The following is a 15,250-nucleotide window of genomic DNA, read 5'->3' as shown; positions in this document are numbered from 1 at the left end:
CGTTTTGGGCAGGCAAGATATGTGTTCATTGTCATCTCCCCGCACACAATCGTAGCACTAAAGGTTTTCAAAGAGATATACCTGCCAGACGAGTAGGATACAAAGGCTGAAAGGCATGCTTACATTCCAATGGGTGATTGAGGGTCGCTCTACCGCAACGGCCAATCAGCTGTCCATTAATCTCAGGTCTTGTTTTTGTCCTCTTTTTTTCTCATTGTATGGATTTTGGCCAGGCCAGAAATTGATTTGGACAGGCGGACAGCCTGCCCTCGCCTTATTGTAGATATGCCTCTGGTCAGGTGGGTTCTGGGACTATAAGGCCAAGTGGTATGGCCGATTCATACTCCTATTTTACCGCTGTTTCGTCGCTGTAGTGCCGAAATGATACCCGCCCCCCCGAACCTCAAATGACGTCACATTGTAGGCTATACAGAGCCGAACCGACTTTTTTTCGGCTCTAAAATAGGAGTATGAATCGGCCCGTAGCCTGACCAGTTTGTTTTGGGAAGTCTGGAGCCTTGTTTTAAGGGCCTTTGAGGTGCTGTGGTACATGAGGTGAGGTGCATCGTGCATGGCTGCATGCATAGTCGAAGAAACCTTGTATGAGGGCTCCTTATGGTAAGGAAAACCTAGGACTAGGAAAACAAAAGAAGCAACTAGGTGCAGGGCCTACCGTAGTTGCTTCTTTTGGGAGCACTTTAAACATGAGCACTTTAAACCTATTCTTTGAGACACACATACAGGTATTTCGGGGTGCAAGCCTAAATAAGCAAATACACTTTATGAACAAGCCCCCAAAAAACGCAACCCACAACTACCAATATTTACAAGCAACTTTACAGAAAAAGAAGCCCAAGAGTGCTTATACATAATAAGCAGACATGGCAACACTGCGTACACCGTACGTACGCGCGTTGGTCACGTGAACACGCCTCCGCTCGGTCACGTGTCGTGAACACGCCTCAAGTCTTTGCTGACGTGCTGGCGCAAAAAAGCGCGGCCCCGCCTCCCCCCTCTAAACCGCCTGTGTTGTGCTCGTCCTCGACACACAGTAGTAGTAGTAACACACACACACACCACAAAAAAAACACACACACAAAGTAACATAAAAAACTCTGCTCTTCATCAAACACACACTTCTGTGACGAAAAGGTAAGAAATCCCCACGTCTTCTATCTTCGTCGTGCGCGCGTGTATGCGTGTTTTTGTGTGTGTTGTTTTGTGCGCGTCCTCGAGGCTCGAGCCTTTCAGTGGTCGTTCATGTTGTCTCGTTATGGCGGCCGCAGCTCGCGCTGCTCGACTCCGCATCGAGGGCTCGAGCATTTTTTTCCTCCCGCACGGCACGTCTCTCGTGCCTGACCGTGGCCGGTCCCGCGTGTCGACGGTCGCACGCGGCGGGAGGCTCGAGCCTCCTTGGACTGGAGCGACCGAACGAATGAGGAGGTCGCTCCACAGGACGAAACCGAGAGAGAGTGACAGAGGGGGGATGAAACGGCGAAGCGAGCCGCCATGATGACCACCAAACTACTAGAAGAAGGAGGAATGCCACTAGCGGAGTACAACAACTACTCCAGTAACTGAACGAAAATGTGGCAAACTTGCCGTGCGTGCTGTACAGTGTACACTACAGTGCACGCCTCCAAATAATCTTACCAAGAGAATGATAGTCCGCGTGTATATATACGGTAAATCAATTGATACGCTGAGATAAGTCCGTTTCTATGGCGCTGCCTGCCTGTAAATAGATAAGATGTGCCTGAATTGACATCCATGATGAACATACACATGGATGTCACCTGGGAAAAACTGAATCCATTCTCTTAGGATCAAATAGTAATCTCAGCAAGGCAGATGGCTTCTTGGTTAGAGTGGGTGACAATATTATCACACGAAAAGATAAAATTACCTACCTAGGTTCCATCCTGGAGGCCAATCTTTCCCGTGATAAAATGGCCACCAACGTAATCAAAAAAGTCAATCAAAGAACAAGATTCCTTTACAGGATCTCCTCACTGGTCAACAAAAACACCTTGAAGACCTTAACAGGAGCCCTCGTACAAGGTTTCTTTGACTATGCATCCACCTCTTGGTACCACAGCACCTCAAAGGCCCTTAAAACAAGGCTCCAGACCTCCCAAAACAAACTGGTCAGGCTCCTACTTGGCCTCACCCCCCGAACCCACCTCACCCCTGCCCACTTTGACAGGTTGGGATGGCTTAGGGTCGACGACAGAGTACAGCATCATGCAATGGGTCTGGTCCACAAGATTCGATACACCACCAAAATACCCATGTACCTGTCTACATACTTCCTTAATGTAAACGAAATCCACACCCACAACACCAGAGGGAGTGCAACTAACCATGTACAACCCAGATTCGGCACAAACAAGGGCCTAAATTATTTTCGCTCCTATGCCACCAAAATGTGGAACGCCCTACCAACAGTCATTAAGACATGTGAATCCCTTGACTCCTTCAAAACCGCTCTCAAAGGGCACCTACGGATGGCTGCAATTCGAAACTGGCCTCTGTAAAATCTGAATCCCCCCACCGCCCCACCCCCCCCCCCCATTTCCCCTCACTGTATTATGTATCTTTTCCCTTTTTGCTTCCTATATGATGAATTCCTGTTCTGTTCTTTAGCTACATAGAAGTGTCTATTTGTATGTCTCTAAATGTTTTGATGAATTGAACAATGTGGACCCTGTTGTAAACAAGTGTAATGCTTAATTGGGTCGTCCACTCACAGTTATCAGTCTTTGTATTGAGTTTGTGCTTAAAATGTACTGTAATTCTACAAACTGTTAATAAATATTTCAATCAATCAATCAATGTCCATTCAGTTACACGAGAGACCAGGCAGGCAACACGCCCCTCCCCTCTCCTCTCCCCCGTCGCTCAGTCTCACGCGTGACTGACTGACTGCCTGTTGACCGGAGGCAGTGAGGCAGTATCGGTTGTTTGGTTCGGTCATTAGGTCTGGTCACGAGCCCGAGCGCGAGCTCTCTCTCTTTCTCTCTCTCCCTGAATCTTAAGCCTATAGCAGTTGGAATAATATCCATTCATGTATAAATAATAGTAATTATTAATCGCCATTAATATGCTTGGATGTTTGTTATCTGCACTCTAGGTGTGTCCAGTGGACCCTCAGAGGGGTCCCCACATTATTTTTTACACACACATGATATATCACCACAGTATTATTATTATTGTTTACTCACTCTGTTATTTGTCTCACAGGAGGGCTGTGGGCAGTTCAGAAACGAAAATAATCACACAGTGATTTGATTGATTAACAATAAAGAGACAATATGATGTAATGAGGGACAATATAAAATTTCCCTTCATTTGTCAATGGCGTTTTAAAACAAACATTGAACTAAAAACATACATTAAACCTGTATATAGTAGCGCCCCTCAAAAATGGTACCATGTTATTTATAATGAGCATTTAATGCTGGTCCTATAAATGATTAGGACCACTTATGAAGATAGGTCGAAAATAGGTCAAGTCAAGTGGTCCTTTAAGCCCAGTCCACAACTATGATTCGCAGCGCAATGAGGTTCAACTTGCAACCGGTCTGGCAATTTTGGGAAGTGGTTGCAGTTAACTTGTTGTGTTGTGAAATCAATGGTGTGGACTGGGCTTAATGTGCAGTTAATATAAGTCATTCAGTCAAACATTATTACAGCCATGGCCAATAGAAAACATACAAAACAAGAAACAAGAACTGATCAATTATCAGTTAAATTACCAGTGGCTGCCTTATAGGCCTATCTCCAGAATTGTGCTATGAAATGTAAATATTTTATTAAAAAAATTAAATAACAGGATTTGTTGAGGTGACTGACAGTGTAGCCTTAAGGCTCATACATAGTCTGGATTTACGGTGGTGGGGTGACCACCGAACTACAACTACAACTACCGCTCCAGCCCTTCTTTCTGTTTTTACTCACCACCACTCAACGTTATTTCAGCTCCGGTGGTCAGCTCACCACCGGAGCGGTGGTCACCTCACCACCGAAAATCGGTGAATGAATAGGCCTTTAGCCTACCACAAATGGAACCCTTTTATAACAATAAACTCTGATGGAAATACAAATGGACTGTTTGTAGGCTATTTGGTTGTATTTGTGCACTCAGGTAGCACATTCTCCAAGCCATTATATGTCGCACCGGCTCACGCACAGCTTTCGGTTGTAGTGTTAACATTGGCTTGGCAGGTACAAAGAACATGTCTCATGTGTCAAATTTGTGGGGGTCCGCGTATCGCAGAGGTCCGCGGTAGTCTGCGTGGGAGCCCGCATGTGTTACTGTTAAATCAGCGGGTGTGCTCCGGACTCGTGTGCTCTGCTTTGCTGCGCTATATGGCTCCCGTGACCGTTTCGACTATGGCATTCAACGTGTCTGGTTGCGGGGCCCTCTAGGAATTTCCTGACTAGTACTACCATAATAGCTTTTGCATATAACATTTGGTGCTGTCTGTACATGTCAGAATCATCTTTTATCAGTTTTATCAGTTCTTCTTGCCTATCATCCTGTCAGGGTTTATTTCTCAACAATGACCTGCTCACCATTCATTACCCTGCTTATTACATGGCAATTAATATATTGACACAAACTGTTCCAAAACAGTTTAATTGGTTTTTAAAAGGATTTAATTATTGTGGTAAGTGTAAGTGTAATATATTGTGTTGTGTGTATTTACTGTTCCAGATGTCAGAGACGGTTAAGTACATAGATGGTGAACATAAGAGTATCTTTCTGAAGCTGTTGAATGAACAGCGTTTGGAGGGAGAACACTGCGACATCGCTGTCGTTGTGGAAGACGTCAAGTTCCGGGCTCACCGCTGTGTCCTGGCTGCCTGCTCCAATTACTTCAAGAAACTCTTTAAAAAACACGAGGTTTGTACTACTACTGCTACTACTTCACACCAGCTTGTTCAGTCTGTTTGAGTCCCTGACGCTGCTGTGACCCCCAGCAGGCCGTAGCAAAGAAGCGGGCACCTGGCAGCCATTACAGAACCATTAGTAGGAGTTTTGTCCCCTCAGCCATCGCGGCATTAAACAAACTGCCCCGCCGATAGGATGGTTCTGTACACAGTGGGGACCTCATGTTCATGTTTTTGTATTGTCTTGGTGTAATGTGCTTTGTGTTGTTTTTCATGTGGGTGTTGAACAGACTGTGAAGACGAATATCCTTCGGGACAATAAAGATTATTATTGTGATGTCAGAAAAGGGCCAGCTCCATATATGGAGTCTGGGCAGGGGCCCTGTCCAGAGCCCGGGCAGAGGCCTTTTGTGGCGGTTCTGGACAACTGTGGGATCGACCGACTTGACATCGGGCACTGCACTCCCTGTGGGGGTGTGGAACACGTGGGTCGAACTTGAAGTCTGTGGCGCGAACGATTCTCAAGTTACGTGCATTACAGCTGTACACACGTACAGACAGATGTATAGACGATGTATATAGACCGATTCCGTAGCGGTTTCATGGTCGCAGCCTACGTATTTCCTGTAGGCGGACTCGACGTAGCTGCAGGGTTTAAACCCTCACCAGGCGCACCTCTTCCACTACAGTGAACGGCAGAGTGACTGATGTTAGTTTGCCTCAAACTTTACTATTTTACCTGCTGTTTTACTAACACTTACATTACAAAGATATCCAGAACATCGAGATGAACCTGTGTAGTTTATGGCTGCTCCAACAGTAGTGGCAACATAAAAAATAAATAAATACGGAAGACCAGAGCCATTGAGTAATGGTTGAGACAAAGCAGTGAAAGGTCCTGAAAGATACATAATTTCAGTCTTACCCAATACCAAATCTTTCTGTTTTATTAACACAAGGCTGCTGTACTTTATAAAGTACAGCAGCCTTGTGTTAATAAAACAGAAAGATTTGGTATTGGGTAAGACTGGCGTTATGTATCTTTCACTGCTTCTCTCAACCATTACTCAATGGCTCTGGTCTCAGCCACGGCGGTGGATATTAGACATTCCGTTTTATTTATTTTATTTTTTATGTTGCCACTACTGTTGGAGCAGCCATAAACTACACAGGTTCGTCTCAATGTTCTGGGCATCTTTGTAATGTTAGTGTTAGTAAAAAAGCAGGTAAAGGAGTAAAGTTTGAGGCAAACTAACATCAGTCACTCTGCCGTTCACTGTAGTGGAAGAGGTGCGCCTGGTGAGGGTTTAAACCCCGCAGCTACGTCAAGTCCGCCTACAGGAAATACGTAGGCTGCGACCATGAGACCCGCTACGGAATCGGTCTATAGAGATATGGTGCTGTGAGAGGGAGGATGACTGATTTAAGCAGTCACACCTGGCCTGAGTCAAACTAGAACTGGGCTCAGAGCTGGGTGTGGCTGCGCACCTTCATGTGCAGGGAATTATACACAATAATATCCTTCTACACAGGAGAGGCGATCTCTCCACTGTCCGGACAGAGGCTATCTTCTCAGTGTTTGTGGAGATGACTGATTTAACCTGTTGTGCCTTGATCAAGTCCATGCACAACAGGTGTGCAGCCACACCCAGCTCTGAGCCCAGTTCTAGTTTGACTCAGGCCAGGTGTGACTGCTTAAATCAGTCATCCTCCCTCTCACAGGTGCATTTATAGATGGGTATCTGCACTGCAGCATCTTGTTACACACACTGAAGGAACGGGGCCTCCTCAGGAAGAACAGCTTGCGATCAGTTAGTTTCAAATAACTGACCAAACATATTTAGAGTTTTACACTTTCAGAGTGACAGACCTGTCCCGTCAGACGTTGAGAAACTGTGTTAAAACCATATATCTCTCTCTCTTTCTCTCTCTGTGCGTGTGTGTGTGTGTCTGTCTACAGGTGGACAGTTCATCGGTCATAGAGATAGATTTCATACGCAGTGACATCTTCGAGGAGGTGTTAAACTACATGTACACGTCCAGGATCTCCGTCAAGAAGCGAGATGTCAACCTCATGATGTCATCGGGTCAAATACTGGGCATCCGCTTCCTGGATAAACTCTGCTCCCAGGTGACGTGCACGCACACAGGCCTGGGCAATGCGACAATATTACGATCATTTCAAACCTTTGCCGCATGCATGCATGCACGCACGCACACAAAATGTGTGTTTATCAGACTAATTAATTTAGTCTATTTAAAAAAGAAAAACTCTTATTTTGTGTCAATTCAGTGAGATCTACAAGCTCATAATTCACACAATAGTTAAGGCCAGTGAAGATTCTTACCTCTTGCATACTCACTACACACACATGCACGCACGTGCACACCACAATTAACATTAAGCTTGGAGTCAAAGCTGTAGTTTTCTGTAACAGGTTATATGCATAGAGTTATAAAGGATAGAGGGCGGACTGCCCCGCCCCCTGCTATTCATTTCGATGGTTGCTCAGTGACCGGAAGAACGGTCTACTTCTTTCAAGTTTTTTCGGAAGTGCTCAATGTTAGACTCCAGCTGCACGGGTTAGACTCCTCGTGCTAAATGCATGGGTCCGCCTGTAGTCCCGGCTCTGACCAGTAGGGCCTAGCGCATCAACGGTGGCAAGCCCTTCTCGGGGCTTGGTTATATGACATAAAACTACAGACTGGTGGTTTGGTTTGTAACATTGAAATATGCTCCCCCAGAAACGGGACTTGTCAGCGGAGGAGAAAGATAAGTTCCCATACGACATCGTCAAGATGGCGCTCCCCCCGGAAGCTCAGCTGGCAGAAGACGGTGATGTTACAGAGGTACGTGTGCATGCACGCGCACACACACACACACACACACACACACACACACACACACACACACACACACACACACACACGCCAAGCAAGCAGCCCCACCCCTCATTGTGTGTGTGTGCCTGTGCCTGTGTGTGTGCCTGTGCGTGTGTGTTTCCAGGTGCAGGTTTTGGGCGACGACACGCCCACTGCTGATGACCTCGTAGAGGGATCAGGCAGTAGGGAACTAGATAAATCTCCCAGCGCAGCGCTCAGAGTCCAGGAGGCCATCCTTAAACTGACCAGCGAAGAAATTCACAAGGTGCACGCAGACAGACAGACAGACAGACAGTGTATACACATGTTGCAATGTAAGGAGGTTCTGGGTACTCTATTGTACCTACAGAGGTCTTCCTCAAGGCAAGATGCATACTATAATACACACAGAAAGACTCCCAATAAACAGTGCTAGAACACCTGAGAACAGCTAAACCTTTTTTATTTATTTTTACAATTGAGTGCCCAGATGCTCTTTTTTTGAGGAGAGCTAGCCCCTCCTAAATACAGCTTTTTGTCCTAACTCAACATTGAAAGGAGAATTTACGTCATGTGTCTGAGCAAATCGACATGTTACATAATGGTGAGCACCTGGTTACAATGATAACATTGTTTTAACCTCATGATGAATCCATCACAGAGGTCATTTAATCCTTTATGTTTTTTCCTGTAAAACAAAATATGACATACTTACTGTACATCAGCAGGTAGCAACCAATTTCGACTAATCGTATCATTATGTCCACGTCAATCAATGTTCCACATTCAATTCTACAGACATGGGTGTAGACAGACACTAGAGGGCACTAGTTCCAGTTATTTTCTTTCTTGATTTCTTGACTCAACAGCAAAGTAAAATATTTAACAGTTATTGATTGTTCATATACGCTGCAGTAACATTTTTAAGAAACATTTTCTTTCGGGTTACATGGTTTTTTTTTGGGGGGGGGGGGGGGTCGATCGATCTAATTCATTTGGTAAAAAGGTATACAAGTAAAGGGACATGCTAGCTCATTAGCTTGTTACATGCTGGCAATTTTAGCTGGCAAAGTTGTACGGTAATTGCATTAATTCACTGACAAATACCCAACTGTACACACATTCACAGCTAACTGCTTACTGTCTCCCTCACCACCTGTCTGTCTGTCTGTCTGTCTGTCTGTCTGTCTCCGTCAGGTCGCCTGTTACGACCAGGACGTCGTTTCAGAGATGGACACAGAGCCTAAGGATTTGGGGGCGGGGCATCATCACACCACCCAGACACTGTCATTCGCCGAGACCATCGGCGGGGGCGGCATTAAGGATGAGCAGGCGAGCGGCTGGACGTCGGGGACCACGGACATGAAGTTTGAATATTTACTGTACGGCCACCGAGACCAGCTGGCCTGTCCCATCTGCGGAAAGCACTTCCTGGACGAGAACCGACTGCGGTACGTAAAGTACTAGTTAATTGTTTGGATCATCACCTAGATCTGCATATATGGAGCCAGCCAGCAACTCTACATGTTGACCTCATCAAATCCTTAGATCTCCATATATGGAGCTGACCTGTTCTGACATTCCATATGTTGATCCTCCCCACCCGTCCTTCATCTTCAATGTCTCCCTTTTGACAAATGCCTGTCCGTTCAAACTCTAGACGGGCCCGCCCCAAAGTTAATAGCGCAGCCGCGCCCGGCAGCCGAGTTCTCAACAGGCCCGAAAATTAAGGCCCGGCACTACCTCGGTCCTAACTGGGCCCCAACTGGGCTGGCCCGAGGCCCCGCCTGGCCTTACTTATTATCACACATTTTACGCTCTACCCGTCCAGAAAACGTCAATTAAAAAAAGAAAGAAAAAAGGGTTCGTATAATAGGCATTTGGCATGTTGTTTACATGTTGTTTCCTCTCCTATCTCCTCCAGTAAACATGAGAAGCTACATTCTGCAGAGCGACCGTTCGTCTGTGAGGTCTGCAGCAAAGCATTCACCACACACGCTCACCTAAAAGGTACAAAGATTTATCTTATTATTATTTGTTATTAACCCATTCTGAACGGGAACCCCTTTTGGTGTTTTAAGCATCATGTTACACTTTAGGTATTGAAAAATAGCAGATCTACAAGCTCATAGATCCTTTTTTTTACCGTGAAAATGTGGTGCAAATCTTTCAGAGCGAACGTTTTTAACTCATATCTTTGCTTCTGGTGAGGGTCCCTGGAACAACATATTTTCAGATGGGGGTCGGCAGCCAATAACATATTTTCGGTGGTCATTGACATGAAAATGTTTGAGAACGACTGACATAGAAACATGTCAGTCGTTCTCCTGACAGGATTTAAAAGACATTTGTAGAATCGTCCTCGGGTCTAAATGGGTTAAATAATACACACGCACGCACGCACCCACAAGTCATTAGAGGTGAAGATAAAATAAAAAAATAGCCCATCTACAAGCTCGTAATGTGTCACAATTCTTTTAGATCGTCTATTTTTGCTAAATGTTCGCCCGCAGAATAGGGATTCTATGGTTCATGTACCTAATGTCTTTGTTGTCACTGAACAAAGATAGGCGGGAGACACAGCAAGTTTTGCCTACGTGGGCATTTATTGAGGAAATGCACAAGTTTCAAACTTAAATTCAGCACACACAGTTGGTTAACGGGCAAATATAAATGTGTAACTTAGGTTCTTCCTTTTCCAGGGCAAAACAGTCTATAATCAGTCCAAGTTCAATTCCTCCTATCGGTACATTGTCCCTCTCAAGCCCAACACACACCGGCTCCGTCCGACACGGCGCGACGCGACGCCTGGAAAATAGAACTGGTTCTATCAGCGCGTCAGGCGAGGCGCCAGCGTGCGTCGGACGCCGCCGGTGTGCGATAGGTTCATTGAAGATAACGGAGGCGGCTGTTTTGACGCACGGCGGTCGCAGACAGTGTGTGATGGGCTTCACTCTCCTATTCCTTCAGGAGTGTGTTTTCCATAATGGAGTTGCCGCCAGAGTGCCAAGTTAGTGCTCCCTCCGTGAGTCAGTGGAGAATGAGGTGGAGCGCTCATCTGTGCCCTCCCTTTCAAACGTTACGCGCGCGGCTGTTGCGTAATTGCTCTGATTGAGGAGGAAGATGGGTAGATACTTGTGGTCAATCACGTGACCCAGGGCGGGTCGCTATCTTCTGGGCTGTGCTCCGCCTCTAATGGTCCACTGACTCTCGTTGGGGTGGCGCTCTGACGGCCCGCTGTCATGCGACATCCCACAATAGTTACATTCTACGGATTGTGTGTGTGCGTGTGTGTGTGTGTGTGCATGCGTGTGTAGAACATTTAAAGATCCACACAGGGTTCAAACCGTACCGCTGTGATGTGTGTGGCAAGTCGTTCATCAGAGCTCCAGACCTAAAGAAGCATGAGCGTGTCCATAGCAACGAGAGACCCTTCGCCTGTCAGATGTGCGATAAGGTCTGTCTGTCTCTGTCTGTCTTAAAGTGGCGCTACCCTGTGTAGTTACCCTGTCACGATGTAATTCCAAATATTGGAGATATCTTCAATTAGTTGCTCTGTTGATTAGATTGATATTCAAAAATAGTCTCCTCATTGAGTCACATTGTACGGTGAGACTCTTATAGGACATAAACCAACGCATACAAAACGGATTCTGCCAATATAGAACATCACAAAACCCGCTACAGCATTTTATTTTGAAGAAAAGTGTCATTCTCATGATGATGTTTCTGTTAGAAATAACAACATCGACCTGTATGTGTCTTTAAATGTATTTATAATTGGCAAAAGCAGCTTTGTTTTTTTTTGTTCATGTGCAAAAAGAGTTTCTTTGGTAGCTGTATCACCATGCAATGTGAATGTGGTTTATTCATGTTATTCATCAATGGAGCAACTACACCAATATGTGCACTTACATCAGGCAAGGTAACTACTCAAACTCTGCAGGCATTTAAAGATTAGTCACATCATCTTAAAGATGTCTGTCTGTCTGTCTGTCTATCCTCTGCAGGCATTTAAACATAAGTCTCATCTTAAAGACCATGAGAGGAGACATCGAGGAGAGAAACCCTTTGTTTGTGGCTCCTGTACCAAAGCCTTTGCTAAGGTAATATTAATGCACAATGTTACTGCTACCAATATTACTGCTACTACTACAACCATAATGTCGCTATCCTGGGTGGTAAACAATCAGCAAATATACATGTACATGTACAAATATACATGTACATGGAAGTGCTTCACACCCCAGTGTGAAGCACTAGCTCTGCAGACAAAAGTGATTTGTCTGTGGAGCCGTTACTGTGACTTGAAGCCCCTCATTGATCCCTGCAACGGAGTCTGTGAGCCAATAAGATCTCAGTGAAAGTGTGGAAGAATCCCTCGTCAGATTATTTAAAGTGCATTGGCCCAGGCCCACACCATGCTTGGTTATTGGTCTTGCGTTTCCTTACGGATCTGACAACAAAACTCACAGAATCTTAACCCGGGAATTGCAAGGGAAAGACTGAGGTATAGTTAACCTGTGAGTGCAGTCGAGGCATTTAAAGTGAAGCTCTCAGTTGCGAGCTGCGCGGCTGACACACTTCCCAATTATTTTAAAAGGGTCACAAAACGTCACAGTCAACAAGACTTCCATCCTAAACGCTTGTGTGTGTGTGCGTGCGTGTGTGTGCTTCCAGGCGTCGGACCTGAAGCGACATGAAAACAACATGCACAGCGAGAGGAAACAGTTGACCTCTGACCCGGACGCACTACAAGCCGCCGCCATGGCAGCCGAGGCACAACAGCAACTAGACACAATCACTTGTGCATAACATCCCACAATAACACGAATAACATATTAATAAACATACTTTGGTAGATTATTTCTCTGTTGTAACAATGCTTCTTGGCAATAACATTTATACCGATGGAAAGCCTGTTTATTTCCCTTTTTAAATCATTTGTAGGGAACATGCATTTGTGGGATGAGCAGCACAGCTGAGTAGGGCTTTAAGCAACTAGTCGACTATTCAACTACTCGACTAGTAAATCCACTAGTCGACCTTGTTGGTACTAGTTGATGAGAAAAGGAAAGGAAAAAAAAGTTATTTATTTTTCTACTTCTTTTTCCCCAGATTTTGTAGGCCTCAAGATCAGGTAGATTACAGTTATAGTACACAGTTTTTAAATGTACAAATATTTATTTCCATTTTTTTTTTTTTTTTTAATAATGGGTAGTTAAACAACTACAGGTAGTCGACAACTAGTCAACTAGTAAAAATGACTAGAAGTGAATGCCCTAAGCTGAGGATGCGCGTTGACCCCATGAAAGACACTCAAACTCTCCAAAATAATCTTGTTTTGAGCTTCCTAGTATTTAGTTAGAGTAGGTTCCTAAGGGGAGAGACAGAGCCCAGGATGTCTTGGGCTGTCATTATTAGTGGAATTTATGAATGGTGTGGACTCTGTTAATAGTGGGATCCTATGGGGAGATAATGAAACCCCAGGTACTCCTACACGCAAAACGAGTCAATACAAGGGAAGCTTTCCAATGGTATTAAACGTAAGTTATTGTTTCAACAGGGAAATAATCTACCAAACTCATTTTGTGTTATGTCCATAACATCCCTTAATAATGTGCTCATAACATTGCATAATATGTATATAAACATCCCATAATAATAGGTAGGTACATAAGATCCAATATGTTTTGCGTACTAACTTAAAGAATATCCTATTGCAATGTGTAAAGAAAATCCCATGTTAATCTGTACGAGGGCCAAAATAAGCATTTTCAGCGCCGCTCCGCTGAGCTTTGATTTTATAAATCATGAATAAAAAAAAAAAAAAGCAGCATTCAAAACTGTTAAGATACATTCACACCTATGGTATGTTATTGACGAGACTTTATACATTATAATGTCCTTCCTCCTTTGAAATGAAAGTGTTAATTTGAATGGGAATGGAAGCACATTTTTCCAGTACATGAGCTGTCAGATGATGGATGAACTGGCTGTGTATGTCAGTGGGGTATTTACTAGAAATGGATTAAACACTTCAACCGTAGCATCCTATTATTGGGGTGAACATTCGGCGACAATAAGTGATGTACAAATCTGGCAAAAACGTAAAGGTTTCATGACATTCATTTTAATTTATTTGTATTTTTCGTTTTTCTTTTAGGTTTTATGACCTCAATTTCACCTAACAAACCTGAACTTTGAACATTCTGTGGTCTGGAGTTTTCTCTGGGGTTTGGAAGCCTTATAGAGCTTCAATGAAAACAGTGACATCTGCTGGCAAATCCCATTGACATTGACATTTAATCCCATTGACATGTATGGCTTTGCTAGCTCTTATCACAAACAGCAGGAAAATCAGAGCACTTGTTTGAGCCAGAAAACCACAGAAAATCTACGGAATGTTAAAAGTTCAGGTTTTTTGTGTCGAATTGAGCTCAGAAAAACCTTTTATTTTGAAGAGAAATTACAAAAATGTCACAATCCCTTTAACGTATGTGGTTGGTAGGCTAGTCAAGTCCTACAGTAATAATGTATATTAAAGTTATTTTAACCTGATGAAAGAGTATATATAAATTGATCAAATTACCAATAGGACACATGTTCAGAAGAATCTTCCTTAAACCCATAATTTTGGATACTTAAAAAGAAAGACAATGTTTGAGAACCACTGGTTTGTTTAACAATATTAGGAAACAAGACCAATTAAGCAACCACACTTTAGTTAGAAACATCCCAAAAAAAACTTTTAGTTGCAACTTTAGAGTGCATTTCCCAACACACCCATGGTTAGGATCCTCGTCTCCTTTCTCCCAGCTCATGTCCTCATCACTTTATTGTTTTGTTTGTTTCTGATTCTGTAAATATCTACTGTTTTGTGTCTCAATGACTTCCTGTCATTTCTAATGGATGTTGATTGTCTTGTCACGGTTACAGATGTAATAAACGAGGTTGATCTATCAATGATGTCAGCGTTGTCATTGTGAACATGGTGTCACCATGGTAATATGGCTGAAAGTGTCTGTGTTTTGAGAAACCATGTAAGCTAAGTAGTTAACAGTGGTTCCCAAAGTGGGGTAATAATCTTCTCTTATGGGGATCCCTGGCATATCTCTTCAAATGGGGGGTCTGTGGGCTAATTAGTGTGAATTTGGGGGTCCTTGACATGAAAGATTTTGGGAACCACTGGTTAAGAAAATATAACAAAAGTGCTCCTGTATCAGATGGGATAAAACATGAGCTACAAAACAGTGGATCCAGGCACAGGTAAAAACAAGGTTCCAGCCTGTATATGTGCTTATCCATCTGGGACTTTATCGAGACCTTTGGTGGATGACTGAAGTTGGATAATGTTTTATGTATTTTGGTCAATCTACAAGCTCATATGTCATGATGTCACACTGCGGCACATTGTGAGATCTGTTATTTTCACAATTCTTTTAAAATGTTTAATTTAGTTTTTCCACATTCAATACAGCAATCGCTCGAT

At 44.0% G+C, this 15,250-nt stretch overlaps 1 protein-coding gene across 5 annotated transcripts; it reads left to right on the top strand.

The window, feature by feature from the left end:
* The first annotated feature begins 1,021 nt into the window (after window positions 1–1,021).
* Window positions 1,022–14,709, top strand: zbtb14 (zinc finger and BTB domain containing 14). Of its 5 annotated transcripts, XR_014570079.1 has the most exons (11): window positions 1,022–1,152; window positions 4,721–4,909; window positions 6,857–7,027; window positions 7,642–7,746; window positions 7,904–8,044; window positions 8,956–9,209; window positions 9,683–9,768; window positions 11,076–11,215; window positions 11,769–11,864; window positions 12,439–13,114; window positions 13,310–14,709. XR_014570079.1 is itself a non-coding variant. In XM_083778693.1 (10 exons), exons 2-10 carry the CDS (start codon window positions 4,721–4,723, stop codon window positions 12,571–12,573), a joined length of 1,317 nt encoding a protein of 438 aa, XP_083634819.1. In that variant the 5' UTR covers window positions 1,022–1,152; the 3' UTR covers window positions 12,574–14,709. The 5 variants fall into 5 exon arrangements, 4 of the variants coding, with proteins under 4 accessions (XP_083634819.1, XP_083634822.1, XP_083634821.1 ...); XM_083778693.1 differs by having other exon boundaries at window positions 12,439–14,709; XM_083778695.1 differs by lacking the exon at window positions 1,022–1,152 and adding an exon at window positions 1,507–1,573 and having other exon boundaries at window positions 12,439–14,709.
* The last annotated feature ends 541 nt before the right edge of the window (window positions 14,710–15,250 follow it).

The sequence above is a fragment of the Protomyctophum parallelum genome (genome assembly GCF_964188405.1).
Source record: "Protomyctophum parallelum genome assembly, chromosome: 12".
Taxonomy (NCBI): Eukaryota; Metazoa; Chordata; class Actinopteri; order Myctophiformes; family Myctophidae; genus Protomyctophum; species Protomyctophum parallelum.
The sequence above is the reverse complement of the archived record's forward strand: the minus strand, read 5'-3'. Positions and strand labels throughout refer to the sequence as shown.